The sequence below is a fragment of the Suricata suricatta genome, chromosome 4 (assembly GCF_006229205.1).
Source record: "Suricata suricatta isolate VVHF042 chromosome 4, meerkat_22Aug2017_6uvM2_HiC, whole genome shotgun sequence".
Classification (NCBI taxonomy): domain Eukaryota; kingdom Metazoa; phylum Chordata; class Mammalia; order Carnivora; family Herpestidae; genus Suricata; species Suricata suricatta.
Genome location: NC_043703.1, coordinates 115,435,688 through 115,462,928, shown reverse-complemented (window position 1 = coordinate 115,462,928; position 27,241 = coordinate 115,435,688). Strand labels below are relative to the sequence as shown.

Below are 27,241 nucleotides of genomic sequence, written 5' to 3'. Positions count from 1 at the left end.
TGAGGCCACCTCTTTTATTTAGCTATCTGGGATCCTTAGCTATGGTGGAGTTAAAGGTTTTGTGGGTGGACGGGAAGGCAGGAGGTGGGAGGAGGGACCCAGAGCGTAGAGGGACTCAAGTGACCCTCAAGTGATGTGACCCATTGTGCTATAGTTGGCTTCTGCAGACACAGCAGAAAGATAACTCAGCAAACCAATGCTAAGCAGGTGCACTGATGCAGAGACTGCCCTCCTGGAGGACTTTTGTTTGCAGATAATGAGGGCAGCAGCATTTAAGGAAAATGAAATATTTTACATTCTGGATGGTTGGTGTGTCTTGTTGACTTTTTTCTGTTGCCTTCAATCTGCCCATCCCCTCCATTGTAGAATGTGGTCAGCCATGGGTGACTAAGTGGTGGTTTTAGAAGATGATTAGCAAAGGCCCCGACTAGTCATGCTAGTCCGAAAGGCAACCCTGTTAAAGTAATGTTGACGGAAGCCAGTCCTCAGGCATACCTGAGCTCTGCGAGCCCATCAGTGAGAGAGAGTCTTTCTCTAGGGCTGTCGCTTGCCGATCGAAATGGGTAGGTTGGTAGGCCTTGGTGGTTTGGGTAGAGAGGAATAGGCTGGAGGGGGTGGCGAAAGAGGGAGAGAGTTAACTGGGCTCTGTCATCTCTTCACTCTGAAGATGGATGGGGTTGGATAGAAAGTGTGAATGAAGTAAGAATCAATGACTGATGCTTCTCTCCTATTAAAACAATCTTTTTTTTTGTCTGTTTTTAAAAGGGGGCTGGCTTTGTTTCTCCTGCCATAATGATGCAGTGCCTCTTGTTTTCAGAGCTGACATAGTTTGCATTCTGAAAACTTTGAGATGCCCAGAGTATTTCTTAAAGCTATAGGACCCCTTGTATTGGTAGTCTCCTTACCACTGTGACTCGATTCATGCTGGAACAGCTTTTAACCCATAATGGATGGCCTGAGCTACCCCGAATCCTTGTGGATGGATGGTGTAATCTGTCATCTGATGACAATTCTGGAAAGCCCTGTTAAGCAGAAAACAGAAAATTGTGTCTCTATAGACCCGCCAAAGTTTGAGGATTCAAGCCGTGTCCCAGAAACGTGTGTCAACTTAATATTTGGGGGCCGAGGTGGGGGTTCTCGTACCACATAAAGGCTTTCCCAGCATGGTCACAAATGGAGCTGAGTATCTCTTTCCACACTTACGACCTTCCACCTGTGGATTCAGCAACTCAACTGAGACAGTCGGGCTTTAACCCCTCGGCTGATGTGAGACTGGAAGATTGGGAGCTTGCCTTAGGGTTTTGTGGAGTGCTGTCCGTTGGACTTTTCTGTTTCTTCTCAGGAACTTCTGAGCCAATTGGCTTTTCTTGGAAAGCAGAAACTGAATTTCATTGGAGAGACACATCCAAGGAAAAAAATTTTCCTTTCTCACTATTCATGAGAAGGAAGTGTGGTCATTCTCTCTAGTTTGTGGTTTTTGGTCCCTATGGAAAGCAACTAGTGTGCACAGAAAATGTTAACTAAGGGAGTAAGTTAGACGCCGCAGCCAAAATAAGGTGGATCTGAGCCGGGGGTGAATGCTCACGTGTTTGTGGGCTCTCCGCGGGCACTGGTGTTTATGCTAAAGTTCCTATTTGCTGTTACATTTCTGTTCTCAGATCTCCTTTTATGATATTATAGCAGGAGAAACCAGACCCCAAAATCTTACTAATAAAAAGAGTATGCCTCTTCCTATTGAAACTAACACCTAATTTCTAGTTGTGTCTGTCTCTGTTAAAACAGCTTTAACCTCACTAACCTAGACCATTTGAAAAACCTCCCTAGCTCTCAGGCTGTGGCTCTTTATTAGCAGGCCCCAGGTCGGTTGAATCAGTGTGAGAAAAATTATCCCTCCCATCCCCTTCTGAAAAAGTTGATCTCTTTGCAGTCCATCTTCATTGTTCTCATAACTTATTTAACATGAGCATCTTATTAAAAGGGGACTTCTTCTGAACCATGGAGATGTTCAGACTATAAGGAGAAGACCGGGGAGTATGTTTCTGAAGGAGATACCTTGACTTCAAATGAAGCATGATTAAGTGTCCTTGAGTATGTTGTCCTTCTGCACGTGCCCTTCAGAGTCCTATAATAGAATTATGGAATTTGGGGGTTGGGACTTATTTTAAAAATCATGCAGGGTAATGTTTGACTTGATACTTGAAACCCTGCACAGCACCCAGACTGTTGCCTGCATATCCTCCTTGAAGAAAACTCACCACCCAAAGCAGCAAGGACCACCTTACAACAACCTGATTATTAGAAAGATATTTCTTAAGTTGGCTAAAATCTGTCTTGCTGAACTCTGACTCTTTGATTCTTTATGTTTTTATTAATACATCACAATTTCGGGGACAGGCTTGCTCTCCTGATTCACTGAGCGTCCTCTCTGCTAGCAGTTGAGTCTTGAACACGGGCGGGTAGCACGGAGACCCACTCCTCAGGTAGTGCTCACACATTTGATTTTACGGACTTGGCTCTCTCTGGTCTCTGTGTTTCTTTCATATTATTAACAACATAACAACATAGATTTTTATCATTTTAATCAGTCTAAACCTCTTTAGGTCCTGATTCAGTTTTTCAGCTTAGAGACTGATTTAATCATCATGTCCTTTCTGAGTCTAACATGACAATACTAAACAGGCATGGCAGAAGTTAAAGGAAGAAGTTAAAGTTAGGGCAAGTTCTAGGGTGCACACCTACGCAAAGCACTATGGTCACAGTGAAGCAAGGGCGTTCTTTTACTGTCATTGACTGTATCTCCCTCAATGCTTTATGAGCATATTCATTCTGATCATACTTTCATGTTGTCTTGCTTTAAAGTGTTTCAGACACTGTCAAGTGAATAATTTTTAAAATAATCAAAACATAGAATATTTGATGAGATCATCTCTGCATAGACTGTAATAGCAGAGTGTCATTTAAAAGCTATAGAAATTCAATTAGGATGCAAATTAGACACGGATAGCAATAAGATTCATCCTTTCTCACCTGTCTTGTCTATTCTCAGTTTCCTACTTCTTAAGGAAAAGAGTGAAATGATACTTTGAATATACAAGCTTTCATGATATTTTACATGTGTATAGTACTTCATAGTTAATACACATTTACGTACAAATCTCATCTATCACACTGCTGGGCTTAGAAAACCTGCCATTGATGATAATGTGAATTAGTACAAATCAAAATCTCCTTTGCCACTTTATACCTGCTCAATGTCCAAGTCCATAAAAATAGGATTGCAGTATGAATTCACATTCATGTGTTCAAGTATATGTGCGAATCTCTATCAAAATCTGACTTTGGGTTAATGTTGAATCTTGGCAAGGACAACTTACAGGGCTCACTTTTTAGCTATCTTGAAGTGGCACATGCACTCCAAGTACTAGTAACTGCCAGCCCTTAATGTTGCGTCATTGGGAATGACCATACAAGGCTCGTAGCGGATTCTCATTAGTGATTGGATTCTTGTGTTTTTCTTCTGTTGTTAAGCATCCAACAGATAATAGCAACGAATATTAGAATTTGAACATCAGTTGATTTTCATTTCAGTTTATTTTATCAAACTCTTGAGTGCCTGCTATGAATAGAACACAACCCCCGTGCTGTGGGAATACATAAATAAATATAATACAGTCTCTGACCTCCAGGAGCAAAGAAGTGATCAGTAAATATTTAATTTTAATATAAGTCACACTGTAATGAGTATTACATTGCATATGTTTCAACTATTTCATGATAGTTGCTGTATAACAAAGCACCCCAAACACCTGGTCTTAAAAGAAGAAGCATTTATTTAACACAAGTTTCTACGGATTGGCAATCAGGATAGGTTCAGTGGGCTCACTCACACCGTGAGGTCAGCTGCTAGATTCACTAGGAACTGGCTGGTCTAGGATGCCTTAGCTAGACTGACTCTCCTCTGCTCCGTGTGATCTCTCACCCACAGCAGCCTAACCCAGGCGTCATCACGAGACATACTGGCAGGTTCCAAGAGAGCAGGGAGAAATATGCAAACCCCTTAAGGTCTCCACTTGGAACTGGCAAGCCATCCTTCCCTCCCCATCTTATGGGCTAGAGCTGGTCACAGGGCCAACCTCAAATCAAAGAGAGGGGAGATCCACGTCAACTTATCCTCCAGTTGGGATATAAGAGCTGCATCTGTAATTACGGAAAGCGGCCATGGAGTGGAGAGGTCTTTGTGAGCCTGAGTAATTATAAAATATTGCACTAAAAAGTGGAAAGTTCAACTGAAAGAAGCCAGACATCGGTGAGAGAGGAAAGTGTCTTAAGCATAGAGAATAGCCAGTTTTAACTTTTTTAAAAAAAACATATGTAGAAAAAAAAAGATGTGGAGTTAACTAAGATCTAGGCTGTCTTTCCATTTTTTAAGTTTTAGACGAATTTCTTTAAACCCCATTTCTTAATTTGGCTTCTTTGTTTCTTACTTTACTATTTGGCTTCCTCATGGGCCTCTTTTTTATGTCTCCTACCTCTCATCAAATGCTGCTTATCGTGGGCTGAGCTGAAACATTTCACATTCCTGTTGCATTCACTGTGAGGGAATCTTAACTTCCCCCAGATAATTAATCATGTATATTACTCATTTAATTTCTGGCTGTTTACCTTACATATCTGACCAACAGGAAAAGGTTTGAGTGGGTTCTTTTCTCTAGTAACATCACCTGATTTTCTGTCCCTGGCCCCGACTGCCACCTACTTCCGACATACTAAGTTTTTGTCGAGCTGAATGAACCGGGTTGTGACATTGCATCAGATCTCCTGAACGGAGCTTGTTGGCAACGACTCTCAAACAGCAAAGCCATCCCAAGATATCTACGGCTTTTTTTAGATGGAGCTGGTGACATTCCCTCTAGGCCAGTTATTCCCCAATTCCTAAACCTTCCGTCTAAAGTAAACACGGTGCATTTCCATTGCAGGCACTTAAGTCGCCTTAAAAACAACTATAGGACCTAAGAGAAATAATTGTATATTTCTTTGGAGACGTTGAAAAAATTCTGATGTTATTCCTGCTAGAGGCATATAGGTAAAATCAGCACTGTCAGCTAGCATCAGGTATGAAACCTGAGAACATCTCAAGGAACTGTATGGAACTGACCTTTCTAGTTCCCCTCCTATCTTGATCCTGTTCAGTAAAGTTTTGGTTTTTGAATCAAATTGCCTACTTTTTTCTTTTTTCTGCCCCCAAGTCAAATGAACAACCACTCCCACTAAGAGGAACATTCATTCCCTCTTTACCTGACTGATCTTGGCTCATGTGGAAAAATCTTAACTTTGCTTAATAATCACTTCTGTGTTAGCCTCAGTAGAACACCCATTGATATAAAAACTGAATTTGTCTGATACCACACATAACAAGATAATATGTAGCCAACAGAATTTCTTTTTTTAATGTTTCTCGCTAACCAGTTTAAACAACCCCTAACTTTTAGGAGACTACATAGGAGGCCTGGGTCGGGGTAAGGCAGGCCCCCAACGTAAAAAAGGCCTCAGGTGGCAATCTTCTGCTTTTTCATCGCAACAGTTAAGCCCTATTCAACAGGAAGGAAGCCATTTCCCACATTAAGAACCAGTACTTCTTAATACTGGTTTTTAACCTGCTGGAATGTGACCTGGGGTTTGGGGAGGATGGCCTATAGTGTTCCCAAGTGTTTATTGAGCAGTTACCAAGGAGTCGGGGTGGAGAACTGAGAGGTGTGGGGAGAGTTAGTAGGGGAATGTTTTTGTGAAAGGATGTTGTAGGTGGAGGAAAATAGAGCGGTATGCAAATCCTCAAATCCTCTAGTAGTAAACTGTATGGACCAGGAACGTTGTAAGTAGATATATTCTCCAAGTGCTCATCTGAAATATTCTGTTGACCTTCAGATTGTGTATGATCTTGGAAAAAATAGTGGCCTGTAAAACTGGGAGTCATCTGCACCAAGGTGCAGAAATCAAATAGCTTGGTAACTCATGGAATTGGAAGATGCCATTACTATGCCTAATGTGGAAGGTGGGGTCAGAAGGAATGGTTTAAGCCATTAAGCATATTATCTTAGAAAAAGTCATCTGCGCTAGCACGTATATGCGGGTTGCGTGTATATGTGGTTAGATGTCATTTCAGAAATGAGATCCAGAGTCGTCATATCCCACAGGCACCTGGTATTGGAAGAAGATAAATCTGCACTGTCTGCACAACTCTCTTAGCTGGTACAGAGCTACTAAGTGTTCCTACAGACTGTAGTCCATGTTAGGGTAAAGCACACACTTTATAGACCTCCCTAAATCAGAACTATTCATTCGCTCATTGGACGCCATCCCTAGCGCTATTACAGTGGCTGTGATGGTGTGGTTGGGAAAGTGCAGAGAAGAAAGCATAGTTCCTGTGTCATTGCCTATGCTGGTAAACCAGGTCTTTCAACGTTCTTCTCTCCCACAGATTTCTCTTCAGGTGGCCTTCGTGCTCCAAAGGGATGCCAGTTGGTCTCGATTTTGATTTTTTTGGATTGATGCTATATCGGTCAGTTTTAGGAACAGCTGCAGAGCTTTCTGCAAGATCCTCAGGGCAAGGCCCAGTCTGTTGTACGCCGATACAGGCTTTCAGAAAAGAACTTGTAACTATGGTCTGGCAGCCTGGCATAAATAAGATGGTCATCTTGAAACGCTCCCAAAGGTGGTCCTTTGGTTTTTGAAAGCAGGGTTCTCTGATTGTTTTGACAAAATTGTTGTGCCCATGTTGTTTTGACAGACACCAGATCGATACCTTTAACCTCAAAGGAAGCTCTGACAGCAAACAATTCCTGTTCCTGAGCAGGGGAAAGCTAACGCCCTTGGGTCTGGTTCTGTAAATGGTGTAAATAGCAACATTTCTGAGAATGGACTCCACTGAGCTAGACCTGTGCCCTCACGTAAGCCAAGGCTGGACTGGCACACACAGGATGGGGCGCAGGTAAATAAGGTCTTCAGGCACTCAGATGCTGCCGCCGCCACTGCAAATCAGGTGTCTGTCCTTCCCTTGTGTGGGATATTAGTAACTGGGCTGCATGGAAACTTTACAGAAGGAACTGCCAATAACATGTAACACATTCTGGGATTTACCAAATGCCCATGGTTGCTGGAGGAGCGTCTATTCTAGGACTGCTGAAACTTTGTCTCATTTTCTCACTTCATACCAACCTCTCAACTAGGGAAGGAGGTGCGCTCAGATATTCTGTCTCAGGGCTTTTTTTTTTTTTTTTTTAATTTAACACAGAATCCTTTTTTTTTTCCCTAGACCAGAATCTCATGAAATAATATCCAAGCAGACTACAACTCTTTGGTATAGAAAATCATGTAAGATGTTATTCAAATGCTAGGAAAAAACCCAGACAATTTAACGGGCCAAATAACATCATAGCATGTGGGGAAGGCCGTTTTCTATTCATTTTCCTCTCACTATGGAAATTGTTTTAGCAATTCCAAAGTCTAATTTCCTAAAGTCTCATGGAGTTATTTCAAAAGTTTGGGAATTAGAGAGGAGGGAGCATGAATTAGTAGTGGATGCCAACCACATTGAGAGCATGATAGTTTATAAGAGGTAGCTTCCTCATTGATTTTTTTCACAGTGGCAGATAGTTGGGTGCATGAAAAGAAGGTGGAGGGTCTGATCAACACCCCTTTGTATTTTCCAGGGGCTTTTGCTTTTCCTCACAGAGGAAGCATAGCCATTTAGCAGGAGTGTAGGTGGGAGACAGTTGGTTCTTTGCACATTTGCGCTTGGTAAAGAGGGAGCTTCTGAGCCTCTTTGAAGGCCCTCTCTTTCATAGACAGTTTGTGTGTCTGGAAATGCTGACTCATGAATGACAGGTGCTGTGGGCCCTGTCAGGGTTCTTAAGCTGTATTAAGAGCAATTATGTGGAGAGAAGCAGTGGGTGAAGTACTGTTAGCCAGGAGCAGTTGTGGATAATCTTTTGGGTAGCAGGAGATAAAACACGAGACTTTGGACGTGTTTTCCCACGAATAATACATTGGGTTTGGCCTTTGACTCATAGATCGCCCTAACCCCAGGCTAACATTTTCCGTGGTTGCCGTCAGCCCATATTGGCCAGTCTTGAGTGAGATGGGAAGTCTAATCTAAAGTTTGCTCAACAGAGTTGTCTAGCACTTCATACCTGGCAGAGCTGCGCCACTTAGGGCCTCCACCAGAGCATACAATAGCCTTTGCGTGTATGCTAGATAGACTTTTCCCGGAAGTGTGTGTCTAGTCTGCAATTATCTTCTATCCCATTGCTCCAGCAGAATGATTGTCACTTTTAAAGTGGGCGCGGTGCCAGCATCTCTCTGGATAGCCTCATAGCCAAGTCTCTTAGTTGATTGGCTAGAGTTTCATTTCAAGATCCATTTCAAGATCTTGCAGGAGGAGCTAATAAGCATAGCATAGTGGGAGCCACCCGGTAGTTTCTCCCTTTGCTCAGGGACAGTGTTGGTGATCCTCTGACGTAGGTAGCCTGTGAGGCATGCTGCCCGGGCTAGCGTGAAGCTCTGTGCTGCTGTTTGCACCTCCCAACAAGCCCAGCCTCAGACACTCAGGAGGTTTCTCCCGTATCTCAGCACACCGCCTCAATATGCAAACCACACACGTGGAATTTGTGATATTCTAAGATAATCACGTCTTCAGGAGAAAGGACAAGTGAGTCATTACCAATGAATTCCCCTGGAACTAGCAGTGGTATAAAATGCTGTTGCAGTAGTACTGGTGGAATTAAAGCCTGATGGATTCTGAACACACATCTCATCTCCATTAACTACACTGCCTTAGTGTCCTGCTAAGGAACACTTACAAGCCTAGGAAGGGCAAAAGAGCCGGGCCTCAGGACTAACTACTGCATCCTATTGATAGCCGCTGGAGGGCAGCAGAGAGTGACAACAAAGGTCCAGATTTAGGGAATTGGGGCCTATTTCTATCTGCCAAGGATGAAGCCCCCTCAACTGTAAGAGAATTTTCTACCTAGGCGCCACAGTTGCAAGCCTGAGCTCCCTGGAAACAAGGACCAAAAAGAGCATCTACAACCCTGATCTGAAGATTAAAACCCTCCTTCTAGGCAAGTTGCTAGGAATGCATAAAGAGGATAAGACTGACTAGGAAAAGGGAACCAGACAACATCAGTAAAGTAGGAATCCAAAAGGATAGTCTAAAGTGTTAAGTCTCGAGGGGGAAGCAAAGATAGAATAGGAACCAAATGAAAGAAAGAGGTACAGTGGAAGGCAATCCAGACTCAGCACGTTGCAGAGGCAAAGATACAGTCAGGAACGACGGACTCCCCAAGACAGGTGTACCTAGGAAGGAGCCTTATGTCGGGTGCGTATCATGAGGCAGGGAGCTGTACAGGGACCAGTTTCAGAGACAACTGAACAGTCAGATCTGTGAGATTCTCATTTTTTAAAGTAGCTCCTTCTTGATTAACCAGGATCATTTCTTTGTCTTTCTTGATTTCAAGAGCAAAATAATTCATTGAGAATGTGGCCAGAGAGAAGGATGATATCACATTCTAAGATACGACTAAGGGATTCTTACATGTGAAATGAAGTGTAACTTCTGCCAGCACCGGTGTGAGAGGACAGTTCACTTTCCTTGACTAGCGTCTGATGTTCCCTTTTCACATGGTATTCTGGGACATTTGCTAAGAATACCCAGTGGAAAAGAAGAACTGGCTCTGAAAAACTAGTTATATAGGCAAGATCCTAGTCAATCTGAGGATTAAGATCTGTTCCCAGTAGGTTAGCAGAGAGCTGGTTAGTCTCTTCTAAATGCTAAGCATTTAGCAATTTTCCAAATCCTATAAGTGTGAAGAAAGAAAACTCTTGGTTGGCCTCTTAAACTTCTAGAGTCTCTCTCCTATGTCTCAACCTTTTAAACATTGGGAAGATTGGGACTCTCCCATATCTACAAATTCCAGGAACTCTGTACTGGGTATTAGGACAGCATGAACTTTGGAATTGGACAGACCTGGGTTACTAGCTGTGACATTTGGCAAATTATTTGACCTCTCTAAGATGTAGTTTCCTACTGTCTTTGATTATATGCTTACTAAATCTTAAGTAACATGATTATATTATTTAATGTTTACCCCAGCATTTTAAGCCTTATAAGCTATTATGAAGTCTTCTTTTTTATAACTCAGGATCTGTTTTCAGTAGGTTAGTTCATAAATATAATGAAAGACTAAATAAATTATGGTATACCCAAGTATCACTCATCAATAGAAAGGAACTATTTGATAATCCAATTCTAAAATGTATATAACATTCTAGAAAATGCAAACTAATCTATAGTGACAGTGAGTAGATCAGTGTTTGGGGACAAGGGGACAGGACTGATGACAAAGCAAGACAAGGGAGCTTCTAGAGATGATAGAAATGTTTTTGGGGGTAGTTACATAGATTCTTCAAAACCCGTGGAACTGTACACTTAAAATAGGTTTTTTTTAATTGCATATAAATTACATCTTAATAAAATTGATTTTAAAAAGTTAAGTCTAAAAAGTGTAAATAACATTGTATCTATAATATTCTAGAATTTATATTCTTATTTTCATTCGGTGTAGTATTTTGAGATTCATCCATGGTATTGGATGTATCAGTATCTCATTTTTTAATTGATGAGTGATATTTCGCTATATGGATATATTATAATTTAGTGACCCCTTCATCTGTTATATTTATTAATATTTTGCTTTTCTAGCCTTGGAATACAGTGAATAAGGCTGCTGTGAGTGTTCTTGTACAAGTGCTTTTGTGGATGAATGCTTTATGTTCTCGAGTAGTACAGGGAGTAGAATTGCTGAGTCTGTGGTAAGCGTATGTTTAACTTTATTTTTAAAAATGTCAAACTCTTCCAAAGTGATTGTGCCCTATTCCATATCCACCAGCAGTGACCGAGATCTCAGATGTTTACATTCTTCAACGTTCTGTGTGCAGTTTTTGTCTCTTGGTTGGTTGAGGCATAATTTACATACAGGAAAACTCATCCTTCTTAGATATACAGCTCTGTAAATTTTTACAAACTTACGCAGTTGTACAAGTGCCACAAAAATCAAGAATGTTTCCCTCCTGCGAAGGTTCTGTATGTCTCTGCAGTGAGTCTCCCCTTCCAATTCCCAGCTCCTGGAAATGACTGCCCTGATCTCTGACACTGTAGTTTTGTCATATAAAGGGAATCGTATTTTGAATTTTGGCTTCTCTCACTTAGCATAATGCTTTTGAGATTCATCTATAGTGTTGCATTTATTAGCAGTCCGTTCATTTTTATTGCAGCATAGTATTCCATTTTAGGGATTGTTTACTCATGCATCAGGTGATGAATATTTGAATTATTCCCAGTTTGGAGATATCATAAATAAAGCCATTTGTGTAACGGGTCTTCTGTGGCATGTTTTTATTTTTTTAGAGTAAATATTTAAGGAGTGAGATAATTGAGTCATACAGAAAGTATATGTTTAACTTATAAGAAGCTATCGAGTTCTTTTCCAAAGTGCCTTTACCATTTTCCATTTCCATCAGCAATATATGAGATAATATATGCTCTGCACCCTGACTAGTATTTGTTTTTGTCATTTTTGGTATTGTCGATTTTTTTTTTTGCACCATTCTATTAGGTATGTAGTAGTACCTTGTGGTAGTTTTAATTTTTATTCCCATAGTGGCTATTGATGCTGAACATCATTTTGTATACTTATTTGGCATCCATCTTTCTCCTTTTGTGAAGTGTTTGTTCAAGTGTTTTCTCCAGTTTTTAAAATAATTCTTATTATTGAGTTGTAAAGATTTTTATATATTCCGGTTAACAGTCCATTATCAATTATGTGTTGGCAACTTTTTTCTCCCAGTCTGTGACTTTTTTTTTCTTAAAAGTATCTTCTGAAAAGTTTGGATTTGTTTTTAATTTTAATAATACATGGTTAATAATGATATCATTTTTCTTTCATTGCTTATAGTCTATGTGTCCTATCTTAAGAAATGTTTTTACTAACCCCAAATCACAAAGATTATCTCCTATGTTTTCTTCACAGAGTTTTATAGTGTTAACTTTTACATTTAGGTCTTGGATGATATATTTTGAATTAAGTTTTCAGTATAATGTATGATATGGTTATGTTTTGAATTTTTATGTAGAATGTAGGGTTGGTCCAGCCCTGCTCATTAAAAAAGACTATGCTCTCACTGCTGATTTGCCTTGACACATTTAATAAAAAAACCAATTGACCGTGTGTGTATTGTTCTATTTCTGGGCTTGATATTCTGTGCCATTGATCTGTGTCTGGCCTTGTACTGTGTCTTGATCTTACTTTTCTGTTAATCTTGAAATCAGATAGTATGATATAGTATGGTATGATATAGTATGGTATGGTATGGTATGAGCTCCAACTTTTTTTCAAAGTTCTTTTGTTTATTCTAAGTCTTTTACTTTACATATATATTTTAGAATCGACTCATCCATTCCTACAAAAAAGCTTGACTAGGATTTTGCTGGATTCTTCGATCAGTTTGAGAATGGACATTCTGGCACTATTGAATCTTCTAATCCATATATACAGTCTATCTCTCCATTTATTTGTGTGTTTGGTTTCTCTCATCAGTGCTTTTGTATTTTTCAGCAAATTCTGCACGTATTTTGTAAGATTTATTTCAAAGTATTTCATGTTCATTGTGAATGGTATCGTTCTTTTAATGCCAGTTTTTAATTGTTCATTGCCAGTGTATAGAAACACAATTGGTATTTGTATGTTGACTTTGATTTTCAAACTTCTTAAACTCACTTATTAGGTCTAGTAGTATTTTATACATTTTGGGGCATTTTCTAGGAAGATATTTATGACATCTTTGAATACAGTTTTACTTCTCCCTGTCCAATCTAGATGCTTTTTATTTCTTGCCTTATTGCACTAGGCTCCACTACAGTGTCAGATAGAAGTACTGAGAACAGGTATCCTTGCCTTGTTCCTGATCTGAATGGGGAAATATTCAGTTTTTCACCATTAAATACAATGATAAGTATCAGTTTTTCATGTCCTGCATCAGTTGAGCAAGTGTCTTTTAATTCTTAATTTGCATAGAACCCTTATTATGAAGGGTTCATCAGTTTTATATTCTATCATTTAATTAGCCATTATTATTTTTGAACATAGAAGTCATGTCAAAGTTTTGCTTTTACATTTAAGTTGTAAGATATTATTCATACTTAGAGGATTTTTTTAATCTTAATTACTTCTGAAATTGCTGGTTCCTACAACAGAGAGTTATACCAACTTAAAGAACATCTAGCAGTGTGTTCAAGCACTAGTTTTACAGCAGTTTCACCAACATTGAGTCTATAATATATAAAATGTAAGTGTTTTGGTTAATTTAATAGATACAAGAGGGTACCCTGTTCTTTTATTCCACATTGCTTTCTCTTTTTGGATGCATGAAAAATATCGAGTGCCTCCTCAACATTAATAAGGGTACAGTCATACAGGTGTCCAATTTTCAATTCTCACTTTCGTGTCCTGTGGTATGTTTTTTTGCAATCTAATTTGATGTACCCATAATTTAAATTTAGCTTATTACAATCTACTAAGAAAGGCTCTAAAAAGTTAACTATTAGTAAGAAGGAGCATATGATTTTAAGTATCAAATTCAGTAGCATGTAAGCATTGCATGAGTTGAAGGAAGTATGGCTGTGCCATTAGACGTGATGATTCTTGCCTTTTTGGTTATCCTTTTTATAATGAGTTAGTAGGAGCTGATTTTTCTGTCTTTTAATGATGTTATTTTTTTTTCTCAAAGCATTCTATGACAAAACATTTAAGATTCACTATTCATGGTGTCTATGAAAATTGTGGTCATCAGGGGAAATTTAAGCCCACACTAATAATAAAAATTGTTCAAACTGTTATTTCACTTCAATGTTACTACAGAAAAGAGCAAATCAGCCTTCTCTTGTCTGGAAAAAGTCAAGGTAAAAGTTCTCTATTTTCAGGACAGTGCTAAAAAATACACTCTAGAGACTTAATCTGAAGATTGAGATGTTCATCTAAGCCAAACATTGACCATAGAGAGACCTCCCAAATTCTCCCCAGAGCTCTATGCTTTGGACCTGGTCCAGGCGAGCAGCAGGTTTTCTACCACAGTGGTCTGACCTCCTTATGAGCTACTACTTGTGTCATCTGTAGTATTCAGTGATGTCAGATCTCAGGAGACTTGGAGAGATAGTGGGGACAGAGTGGTCCTCAGAAGCTACTGGTACACCAAGACTACATTAAAAAGAACTCTCTCAGATCATAGTAAATTGACAATGTCATTAAAAGTGAATATGTGCTCTGAGGTAAGGGGATATATAATTCTTCATTTTAGGGTATATACCGCTTATCATGTGTCACTACAGCATTTGCGCATGTGGTGTAGTGTGGTGGTGGTCATGTATGTATGTCTGTACTTGTCCATGTGTGCTTGTCTGTTCTAAATCCAGGTATGGTTAGAGTTCCATAGGATGCTGTTAATTTTACCTTCCCTTCTCACCTCTGATAGAAATCATTAGAAGGGAAAGGTGGTTTTCCATGTGATTTCTCTGGGATACCAGCAACCCATATCTCTCTGTCTTTGTGGAGAAGCACTGCCCCCATGATGAAGGGATAGTGAAAGGAGACAGTTAATTTCCTCGGTGGGAGGTAGTGATGGGTGGGGGAAGCGGCACAGAAGTGGACATGTTCATGGTTCTTTCTGTTAAGTATGAAACTCTATTTTATACTCACTCCTTCTCTGCTCTGTTTTATGTCTCTGCCATCGAGGATCTTTTATTTCTTTTCTTCCATTCTGCCACCTACTATTTCTTTAAAACACAATTAGGAGCCTGTCATTTGCCTGCTTCCAAAGCCCGAGAGCTCCCTGTTGCCTGAAGAACAAAGGACAGACTCCTCCTGCAAAGCAAGTCTGATGGCTGCTTGTCTTTCTGGTTTCCTTTTCCTGGCACTCTTCCCCATGTGGACCACTCTCCACACCTCCCCGATCCCAAAACTGGGTAAGCTCCAGGCCCCTTCTGCCTGTCGTGCAGGGCGCTCTTGGTAGAGGGACAAGCTCCTTCCCTTCTTCCTTCACGGCTTGGCTCAAATGTCATCTCCTTTATAAATTCTTCCCGACCTCCTCAGACAGATTTAATTGTTCCCCCTTTGGGTCTCTGACATTTTGAATGTCCCTTCATTGCTAATTCCCTTATAATTACTTGTTTAATCATCTGCCTTCTCCATTACATTCTGCGTTCACCAAGGGCAGGAACCCTGTTTTATTTATCCTTGAATTCCCCCTCCCCCAGTGCATAGCATAGTTCTGTTACATGTAATGCTTTCGTAACTGCTTGCTGAATGCATTGACCTAATATTGTTTTGTGGCATGTCAGAAGTAAATGGAATTAGATGGAGTTTCTGAATAATATTTATCCTCAAACTTTCTTAAATAAGTAAATAAATAGTATTCACAATTTTTCTCCCACAATGTGCTCTTAATTTTCACTTTAATCTCGTTAAGTGAAGTGCAGGAATCACAGTCCTGGGGAAGGGTCGACTAAATGTTGGGAAAGGGTGGCCTAGCTGGTAGTCTCCTGGACTTAGTGCATGAGGTCTTCTCTAGTGACAGCCATGAGGAAAGGCTGCCTAGGAAGAGCACTGTGCTGCTAGATGCTGGTACCAGAAAGGAGAATAGCTCCTCACCTTATAAATTATCCTTACTGCTTCAACGGGAGAGGACTTCTCAGATGAAACCCTTGATCATAGTTTTCCAACCCTGGTGAGCACCTGTGTCAGGTGTCAGGTGTTGCCTTTCTGTTTCTATTCCCAGATGGGGGCCATTTTCTCAATGAAAATCCACCCTTGGAGTTCATCCAGAATTGCAGCCGTGTTGTATCCCTCTGAGACATATGGGGCCTACTAGCAGAGCTCCAAAATTAGGCCACGATGTCAGTTCAATCTCTGAAACCAATTCAAGATATTGAAATCTTTCTAGGATTGACTTCCAGAGCAGTTTACAAATAACTTCTGGTGAGACAGTGAGGAAGACGGAATGAAAGTGATCAATGCATTGAACATGTAATGTGGTCTTATTCTCCATGCCAGAAATATGCTTACCTTCATCATGTATGATAATAAAAACTCTTAATGTGTGTATTCTGTTATAGCTTAAAATGTTCTAGTTTCAAACCTTATTACAATGCTATACTAATAAAAACAGGATTGCATTGGCATAAAAACAGGCACATAGATCAATGGAATAGAGTAGAGTGCCCAGAAATAAGCGCCTGCATATATGGCCAATTAATTTACAACAAAAGAACCAAGAATATAAAATGGGGAAAGTATTTTAATAGTGTTAGGAAAGCTGGACAGCTACATGCACAAGAATGAAACTGGACCACTATCTTACAACATACACAAAAATTAACTCAAAATGAATTAAAGACTTGAGCATAAGACCTGAAACCATAAAACACCTAGAAGAAAACATAGTTGAGTAAACTTTGACATCTGTTTTTGCAATGATTTTTTGAATGATTTTTGTCACCAAAAGCAAAGGTGATCATAGCAAAATAAACAAGTAGGAATCCTCAAGGTACAAAGCCTCTGCACAGCAGAGGAAGCCATCAACAAAGTGATAAGGCAACCTACTGAATGGGAGAAAATATTTGCAAATTATATACCCAGAAAGAGGTTAGTATCCAAAATTTATAAAGAATTTATACAACTCTATAGCAATAAAATCCCAAACAATCCAATTTAAAAATGGGTGGGGGAAGGGTGTCTGGGGGGCTCAATTGGTTGAGTGTCCAACTCTTAATTTAGGCTCCTGCTTAAGATTCTATCTCTCTCTCACCCTCTGCTGCTCACACACTCTCTTTCTCTAAAATAGAAAAATAAAAATACAGAAGAAATACTCTAAAAAATGGGCAAAGGATCTAGATAGACATTTTTCTAAAGAAGACATACAGATGGGCAACAGATAGACAAAAAGATACTCAATATCACTAGTCAGGGAAATGCAAATCAAAACCACAATGAGATATCACCTCACACCTTTTAGAATGGCTGTTATCAAAAAGACAAGAAATACCAAGTGTTGTCGAAGATGTAGAAAAAATGGAACCCTCATGCCCTGTTGTAGTAAAAATTGGTGCAGCCACTATGGAAAGCAGGATGGAAGTTCCTCAAAAAAAAAAAAAATTAAAACATAACTTCCATATGATTCAGCAATTCTGCTTATAGGTGTTTGTCCAAAGAAAACAAAAGCACTAACTCAAAAAGATATCTACACCCTCATGTTCACTGCAACATTATTTACAATAGCCAAGAAATGGACACAACCTAAATATCTACTGATGGATGAATAGGTAAAGAAGATATCACATTTCATTATATATATATATGTGTGTGTGATATATATCATATCTCATTATATATTTCATAATATATAATAAAATATTTTCAGCTATTAAAAAGAATGAAATCTTACTATTTGCAGCAACATGGATGGACCTTGAGAGCATTATACTAAATAAAACTAGTCAGACAGAAAAAGACAAATACTGTATGATCTCCCTTATATGTGGAATCTAAAACAAGCAAATAACAATAAACCACAACCTCACAGAAAGAGAGAACAGATTGGTGATTGCCAGAGGCTCAGGGTGGAGGGACTGGGTGAAATGGATGAATAGGACTCAAAAGGTACAAAATTCCAGTTGTAAAGTAAATAAATCATGGGGATGTAGTGTACATAATAAGAAATAAATGGTGATGATGTTACCTAGACTTATTGGGGTGATCATTTTACAATGTATACAAATATTTTATCATTATATTGTACACTCGAAACTAATATAATGTTGTACATCAATTATAACCTAGTTTAAACCTACTGAAACTACGTCTCTGATTTCCTCATCCCCCTGCCCCCAGGAACATGTGTTCCTTCCCGGTCCTCCATATCTCAATGAAGAGCAATTCTGATCTTCTAGGAATAGAAACCTTGGAGTCATTCTTTACTCCTTTCTTTCTCTCATATCCTGCACCCAGCCTGTCAGCAAAGCCGTGTTTTCTCTCCTTTCAAAATATATCCAGAAATTAATCATTTATAACTACCATTTCAGGCTGCCGGACTCAAGTCATAGCTGTTCCTCAGTGTATTCTTGCAATCGTTTCTTCATTGTACGCCAGGATTGTGCCTTTGCTCCTCTACAGACCATTCTCCATGTGGCAGCTGCATGAAACAGTTACAGCAAAAGTCAGATCACGCCCCTTTTCTGTCTGAAACCTCACGATGGTTTCCCATTTCATTCTAAGTAAAAGCCAGAGTGCTTTTAGTGGCCTACAAGGTCCTATAGACTCTGTGCTCACAGGTTAGCTCTCTAACCTCCTCTCTTACTGCCTATCTTCTCTCTCTACGAGCCGCCGTATTGTTTCTCAAACACAGTACGCCCCCATCTCAAGGCCTGTGTACCTGATGTTGTCTCTTCCTAGAAGGCTCTTTTCTAGATATTTATATTGCTTGCTCCTTTATCTCCTCAGGTCTTTATTCAAGTCACCTCAAGTTCACCTTCATGGGGACCTTCCCCATGTAAGATTGTTACTTTCCTCTGCCACTGCCTGTGCCATCCCAGCACCAAGTCAGAAACCAGAGCAAAACTCTCTATTCCCTGCTTCATTTTTCTCTATAAAGAATTTATCATCTGATATATTTTTTACCTTACATATCTTGTTTCCGTTGTTTTCTGTCCACTAGAAAATGATTTCATGCAGGTACGGATTTTGCCTGTTTTGTGAACGGTTCTATTTTAAATTTCTTAAAACTTATTTATTGAGAGACAGAGAGACTGAGCAGGGGGAGGGGCAGAGAGAGGGAGAGAGAATCCCATGAAGGCTCCACACTGTCAGCGCAGAGCCTGATATGTGGCTTGAACTCACAAACCATGAGATCATTACCCAAGCCAAAACCAGGAATCAGATGCTTAACCAACTGAGTCACCCAGGCACCCCTGTTTTGTGAGCAGTTTTATTCTTAGTGTTAGGACAATTCCTATCACATGGTAGCCTTTGGTTAAAGAAAAAGTGTTATCTCTCTCTGTTTGCCTTAATTTTAAGTACCAAGAGGTTAATAGCCTTTTAGATAGGAATTGTTCTGCAGAGTAACTGATGTACCATTAAAAGTAGGGATCTCAGAGAATTTTTGATCCGTGGCTTAAAAATGCATTGTGTACATATGGGATAAAAGTGTATACCTTTCAACAAAAGAGAGAAAGGATATTTCCTAAAAGTATTCCTGGTCGTAGGTATCTTTACTTTATAACATAGATTGATAGAGACCTGCTGATAAATGTCCCTTTCTAATAACATGTCATCAGGATGATTATGTTGATGGTAGTGATGTTGACGGGATTAAGTATGGAGAAGAAAACTGTGAGCCAGTCGGGGGAAAGTCTGATGACAAGTTGCAGTAAAACTTAAGGCAACCCAGCTTATCAAGAAATGCAGAAGTCACTTGAACAGGGTCAAAGTAACTCAACAAAACAGTTGAGGAAGAATGTTTTGGTAAACTGAAAATTGACTCCTAATCAGAAAAACGTGTTGTGACCTTTACGGAAGATTTTTAATGTTATTTATGAATGAACTCACCTCTTTTTTTCCCAGGAGAATTAGTAGAGGAGGATGATATACAGAAAGTTAGGGAAATCAGGGGACACCAGGCGGTGTGATAATGTGATCACCTGGGTTGCCAAGTAGGTGAACACGGAGAGACAGGCAGAAGTCTTGCCTGTAACTGTGATGGTTTAAGTACAGTGTCTTGGATTTGGAAAAAAAAAAGATATTAAAACCGCATAACCTAAAATTAGAGTCTACAAATTCAGTAACCCATCCTGAGAAGTGGCAGAGAAATCTGAAATAAATAGGGCTAATGATGCACCTTTTGTTGCTTTCTTTATGCTCTTCTCCTCCATGCGCTTTCTCGGTGTGGTGGTCAGTGTCCCAGAGCACGTTAGGCCCACGGGAACCCAGAGAATGGAGAACGATCCGTGGAGTACTCAGCCTGCTGAAATCTCCCTCTGCCTTTACAGAGGGCAGCTGGCAACTGTGTGCTGTGCTTAAGTAGCAAATTGTCTGGAGAGAGATCATAAGACTTAATCTCTAAATCTGCAACTGGCTAATTGTATAGATGCTAGGCTTGGAAGGCCTAGATGGGTCAACTGACTCCTTGAAATGTGGATTTTTTTTTTTTAATTTCCCAGTCTGGAACAGAATAAAATAGTTGTGGTTTTACGTTAGTCGTATCCTGTGATGTGCTGAGCAGCATTGGCTTCAGAGATTTCTTTATTGTGGCTCCTGCTTTTTATGAGTTTATGGTAATAGAACTAAAAAAGCCTTGGCAAAAAGTCCGATGCAGCAGAGGTGACGCCATTAACCTTTTTTCCTACTTCGTCTTTCCCATTCCCCCCCCTCCCAGAATCCAGCAGTAATTGTAAATATGCACACACTTCTAAAATCTCTTATGCACATACTGTATCTTGAGCTGTGTACTGTCTTACCATCTTCTAGGCGCACGGACCTTTGGGAGAGAAGTAGAGCTCATTGCTTTCCATGAGCCAACCCCAGTTACTATGGATGAGCTGTTCTTTGGGCTCAGAGATGATAGAATAGAGTTTCCAGCAGAGCTGAGCCTAAAATTGCTTACAGTGGCAAAGACTGGCATTGTCTCACCCACATTTTTGTCCTGCTCTTGAGGCCCCAGAATAGAGTGGCTGACAGATTAGAATCCAATTTAGTGACTAATACTAGAGCCACTTCCTGTTCACCACCCCAAGATGGAGAACGTTGAAGGGGGAGTCAGGATACATGTGATCATGCCAGAAACTAGGTTATCCTGGGAAAGTCTCTTCCTTGCATTTTAATTTCCCCAATGTAAAATGAAAAAATTAGGTTAGATAATCTCCATGTTCCCTTTGTTCTCTGATTCTGGATCATCTTTACTGGCTTTAGACTGGCCCTCTTTCTAGATGGTTTCCTTCTTAATTTCTTATATGGACTTGCTTAGAATTCCTTTATCTCAGTTTTAGAAGATAACAGGCAGATATTTATTCAACAGGCAGATATTTGCTTTCCTGTCGCTAATGATCCTCAGTTTATGACATAGGGTCTACCCAATACCTTTAGTTAAATTAATACTTATCAATCCACATGTCTGTGTCTCATAGAAATTACTTGACTCAGTTGGAAAAAAAGAATATTGATATCAGGAGTCTCCCTGCTGCTTTCTTTTCTTGAAAACCTGAGGTAAAGATCTTGCCTATCCCACTGGAACCTGCCATCTAGCTTTACAGCTTTCCACAGCTACCTTGCTTTAGGGAGTTCTAGCAATGATCTGTTATTCTATTGCCTAGAGCAAGATGTTCCTGGAAAAGAAGTCTCTGAATGTTCAGCCAATTTAGCAAGTCATTGGCTGAGTGTTCTGAGATATTTCAGGATATTATGTGCAAAATTGACATTTGTGTGGTCACTGCCCAAGTAGAAGCACCATGAAAGAAGACTGGATTAGGGGGAGGTACAAGACTAGGGAAAAGAGTTTTGAGAAAATTATTTCCAAGTTAAAAAGAGGAAATCAGTAAATCATGAACAGGCCTAACTTCACATAAGCATCTTCAAGATCAATGTCCCTTTGAATCTACCTCTTTGATTGCTTGTTCTCAGGCTCTTTTTTTGGGGGGGGTGATGGGGAAGTGAGGAGGGGTTCTCTTTTTCTACTCATTCCTTAATATAATATTTCAAGCTTCCCTCAATCCTATGAGTCCCTTTTCTTCCTACTCTCCGTATTCTGCCCAGCTCAAGAAAAGAAAATGTATGTGTGAGAGAGAATAATGCCCTGCTCCCCCAGAAATGTCCACATCTTTTTCTTTTTAATTTTTAATGTTTTATTTATTTTTGAGAGAGAGAGAGAGAGAGAGAGAGAGAGAGCATGAACAGGGGAGGGTCAGAGAGAGAGGGAGACATAGAATCTGAAGACAGGCTCCAGGCTCTGAACTAGCTGTCAGCACAGAGCCTGACATGGGGCTCGAACCCACGAACTGTGAGATCATGACCTGAGCTGAAGTCGGACGCTTAACCGACTGAGCCACTCAGGCATGCCAGAGATGTCCACATCTTAATTCTGCACCTGTGACTAATGCTGCCTTTAGGACAAAAGAGACTTCACAAATAGGATGTTGAGGACTTTGAGCTAATCCTGGATTATCTGGGTAAATGCAGTCTAATCTCATGAGTCCTTAAAAGCAGAAGAAGGAGGCAGAAGAGTGGATCAGAGAGATGAGATGGAAGGAAAAGAGAGATTCAAAGTGTGAGAGGGGTTTGACCCAGCTTGCTGGTTTTGAGGATAGAAGGAGGCCAGGAGCCAAAGAGTATGGGTGGCCTCTAGAGGCTAGGAATGACCCTTAGCTGACAGCCAGCAAGCAAACGGGGATCTCAGTCCAATGCCCACAAGAAACTGACTTGTCAACAACCCACAGGAACACAGAAACGAACCCTCCCCTAGAGCCTCTGGAAAGGAATGCAACCCTCCCAGTCCCTTGATTTTAACTAGGGGCAGATCATGGTGTACTTCTGCTTTATAGACCTGAGAGATGATAAATGTGTGTTGCTTAAGCCACTAAATTTGTGGGTTTTTGTAATGGAAGCAATAGAAAACTAATCCAACATATATTACGTGTTTTGTTGCCAAAGTCAAAAAGTTTGCATATGCTATTCAGTAGTGCAGTGCAGTAGAGGGGGAAAAAAGAGTGTGCCCTGTGTAAGTAGACAAAGCTGGATTTGAATTTTGTCTCTATCATGTCCTACTGAATGACTTTGAGAAAATAATCTTGTTGAGCATTTTTTTCTTCTAGAAAATTGCTATGATACCAGGTAGCTCGGGAGTGGGCAGAATGAGATAGCACATGTAAAATGCCTGGCATACTATAGCAATTCAATAAATGATAGTGATTACTATCATAAAAATGAAAGCCAACATTGACATATTTTAGCTATCAAAAGAAGCACAATACTTAAATAAAACATCAATGTAACAAGCATCAATAGAAAAAATAGATAAATTTGACTTCCATCAAAATTAAAACTTTTTTTGTTTCTAAAGACACTTACCAAGAAAGTGAAACCCAATTCAATAGGAGATATTTACAAATTATGTATCTGATAAGGGACTAGTATTCAGGAGAATACTATAAATTTATGTCTCTAAAATAAAAAGACAGATAACCCAATTAAAAGTGGCCAAAAGATTTAAATTGACATTTCCCTAAAGAATATATACAACAAAAACATGAAACGATGTTCAACATCTTCAGAAATGTAAATTAAAACCATAATGCGATACCACTCTACATACACTAAGATGACTGTAATCACTGAAATGAAACAGAACAAATGTTGGTGCAGATGTAGAGAAATCAAAACCTTGTACACTGTTGGTAGAAACGTAAAGTGGTGCTGCCTCTGTGGACAACAGTCTGGTGATCCTTCAAAGAGTTAAGCAGACTACCATATGGCCCAGCAATTCCATTCTTGGTACATACTCAAAAGAATTGAACATAGGGATTCCAACAAAAACTTGAGCTTGAAAAGTCAAGGAATAATTTACCATAGTCAAAGGGGAAACAACCCAGATTCCATCAACCAATGAATGGATAAACAAAAGGCAGTATATACGTAGAGTGGAATATTGTTTAGCCATAAAAAAAGAATTAAATCATAATACCTAGTACAACATCGATGAACTTTAAAATGAAAGGAATCAGATGCAATACGCCACAGAATCTATAATTCCATTTATCTGAAATATCCGAAATAAGTGAATTTATAGAGACAGAAAGCAGATTAGTGGTTGTCAGGGGAATGAGGAGGGACGGCTTACTGGATATGGGTTTTCCTTTGAGGTGATGAGAAAGTTCTAATACTAGATAGTAGTAGTTGTTATACAACATTGTGGAAGTACTTGGTACCGTTAAATTGTACACTGTAGAATAGTTTAAATGTAAATTATGTTTCACTTTCGATAATCCAGAAATGTTAAGGAGTAGTCAACTCATGTGTGGGAGGTGGGAGGCGGGTGGGTGTGCACACATGCCCACATGTGCACATGTAGGTGCAAAACTAGGATCAATGAGTGGAAGAATTTTGGAGTCTTAGAATAAGTGAGATTGTTAAAGAGATTGAATATATGTGGGTACAGATTTTACAGCATGTAAGGAAATGCTCCAAGAATGGGATTTAATTAGGTTGGATACTATCATGACATAGCATCTAGTTGCTTTTATTTATAAAATCGGATTAGGGAATAAACTGGCAGGAACCAAAAATATTTGTCAGGATGTGTGTTTAGACTAATTTTCAGTAGCTTCATTTGGATGAGGAGTATATAAGCAGAGATTAACTTGAAGACAGAGTTTGAGAAGAAATTAGAAGTATTTATCATTAACTTGGTACCAAATGGTGAGAGCCATATGAATCTCCTTAGTAGCCAGATCATTCTTTCCTCCATCCAAGTTCCCTCTTCTGTTTCTTCTGTGTCTCTTTCTTCCTATAGAAATTGTTGTGTGGCCATTTTGGATCAGTCACAGAAGTAGAGAAAAATGAAAGCAGGAAAGCTCCGGGGCAATTTTGTGTTGCTGTAGAATGTAACATGACCCCTTGGTCAGAGGGCGTCTTAGTCTGCTAGGGCTGCTATCTCAAAAATACCATAGACTGGATGGCTTCACCAACAACATTTATTTCTCTCAGTTCTGAAGGCTGGGAAGTTCAAGATCAAGGCACTGGAAGATTTGGTGTCTAGTGAGGGCCCACTTCCTGGCTCACTGATGGTCATCTTGCTGTGTCCTCACAGTGAAAGGGGTGAGAGAGCTCCCTGGAGTCTCCTTTATAAGGGCATTCATCCTATTCATTAGAGCTCCGCCCTCATGACCCGATCACTCCCCGAGGCCCCACTTCCTAATGCTGTCACTCTGAGGATCAGGGTTTCAGCATGTGAATTTGGGAGGGATGCAGTTATTCAGTTCAGAGCATAAGGCTATCCTTTGATTTTTCATCATTCTGCTTGAGAGGACTTATTTCCTAAGGGTTTTAATTACTCTCCTTTCTATCAGATTTACCATCTTTTTTATGTTAGTAGAAATTATTTTTTGTTTGTGATAATAAAAATGGTGTTTTAAGTACTTTCCTTATACATTTCTAGTCATCATCTTCATTTAGATTATAGAAAACACCTTTCTTTTCCCACTAATAAGAAAAAAACTAGATATAAAAATCTATCTGAAATAGTTTCAGGTATTGTGAAGAATACTGCCTGCCTATTATGATAGGGGAAAGTAATAATGTTGGGATATTAGGAACCTTCCCTAGAAATGTATCTATATGGAAACTGTCATCGGCCATGACTAAATGAGGTCTCTTCTTGGCCCAGAATACTAGCCGGTTATTTTCATTTACTTAAAGCCTTAAGTTCCAGCTGCTTAATGAGAAGTAGGAAAAAGAAACCAATAATGGTGACATGCATTAAGAACTTTTATGTGAATTAACTCATTTAATCCTTCCAACACCTCTGTGAGGTAGATCCTACTGTTACTTTCCTTGTACGGGTGTCCTCTTAGTGCCAGACTCAGTTAGCAAGGTCACTGTACTTTTGTGTGTTCCTTCTTACCCATTCTACAGCATTCCATCACTTATTTTATTTTATTGCATAGCTGTCCCTCTTCCACCTTTCTTAGGGCTCTCAGTTTAGGCTCTCAGGATATCTGCAGTAAACGACTGTTGATTTTGAAAAGTATTCATCCCATAAAAGCTTGAGAGTCTAAGCCTGAGATGTTTCAAGAAGTGATCCACGGTTGTGGGAAGGAGGTGGTGTTTGAGGCCGCTGGTTCGGTCGGCATGTACAGTAGACACATACGCATTTGCTTGAGGCTTAGGATTATTTGGACTTAGTGAAGTAAAAGGTAAAAGCAGAAGATATTTAGGTGTTGTGGTCTTTGTTGAATTTTCCTTCTTTGAGGTCTCTGCACAGGAGATTTCTTAACTTCAGAGTATTTTAACAACTTTACGCATTCAGTTATATAAACCTCTCGAATGAGTCAACTATTTTAACTCAGCAATTCTGATGAATTTCAACAGTGGACTCAGGAAGTCAGTATGACTGTGTCTTTGTGGTGGACGATTGTCTCCTATAGTTTATATTCTGTTTTGTATGCATATATGTTATGTTTTTTATAATGTTTGTGTTAAAACATTAAGGAGTATTTGCCAGGCACAAACTTTACTAAGTTTTATTAACTTTGTATTATTCCTCTAGAGTACATGGTGATTTAAATCCATTGAACTTTAAAAAAAATTTTTTAATGTTTATTTTTTAGAGAGAGAGAGAGAGAAAGACAAAGCACGAGTGGGGGAGGGTTAGAGAGACAGGGAGACAGAATCTGAACCAGGCTCCAGGTTCTGAGCTGTCAGCACAGAGCACGATGTGGGGCTCGAACTCATGAACCATTAGATCATGACCTGAGCTGAAGTTGGACACTTAACTGCCTGAGCTGCCCAGGCGCCCCTAAATCCACTGAACTCTTAATGAAGCCCAAGGCACTGTGCTCAACTTTGGGTGGAAAACATATAACTGATCCTTATCCTCGGCTTGTGTTCTCATAGGAGAACAGTATATACAACATCAGGTTCTTAAATTCCTAAGGTAAAGAGTGCCTAGGGGCGCCTGAATGGCTCAGTCGTTCAGTGTCCGACTTCAGCTCAGGTCATGATCTCACTGTTAGTGGGTTCGAGCCCCACATCAGGCTCTGTGCTCACAGCTCAGAGCCTGGAGCCTGCTTCAGATTCTGTGTCTCCCTCTCTCTCTGTCCCTCCCCCACACATGCTCTGTCTCTCTCTGTCTCAAAAATAAATAAAACAAAAAAAATTTTTTAAACATTTAAAACAAACAAAAAAAAAGAATGCCTACTTGTTCCTGAAGAAAAACAAGGGGGTGGCATCTTTGCTTTTCTAGAGTTTTCTACAGTTTACCAGAGAGATTAGACATTGAATGAGTAATTCTGAATAAGGTGAGCTGGATGGCGAGGGAACTTTAACCTAGATGTGAGTGACATTTCAGAGTGTAGCTCAGTAAAATTTAGCTGGGG

At 39.7% G+C, this 27,241-nt stretch overlaps 1 protein-coding gene across 6 annotated transcripts in view; it reads left to right on the top strand.

Moving 5' to 3' along the window:
* Positions 1-27,241, top strand: part of EXOC6B (exocyst complex component 6B) — a 581,371-nt gene that overhangs the window by 431,370 nt on the left and 122,760 nt on the right. Inside the window, exon 21 of one of the 6 annotated variants that reach the window (XM_029937582.1) lies at positions 16,048-16,080. The exons of the other annotated variants lie outside the window; for them this stretch is intronic. Within the exon in view, the coding sequence (XP_029793442.1) occupies positions 16,048-16,053 (6 nt within the window). The 3' untranslated portion in view covers positions 16,054-16,080. Of the gene's footprint in view, positions 1-16,047; positions 16,081-27,241 lie in introns of those variants that run through there. 6 annotated transcript variants of the gene reach the window in all.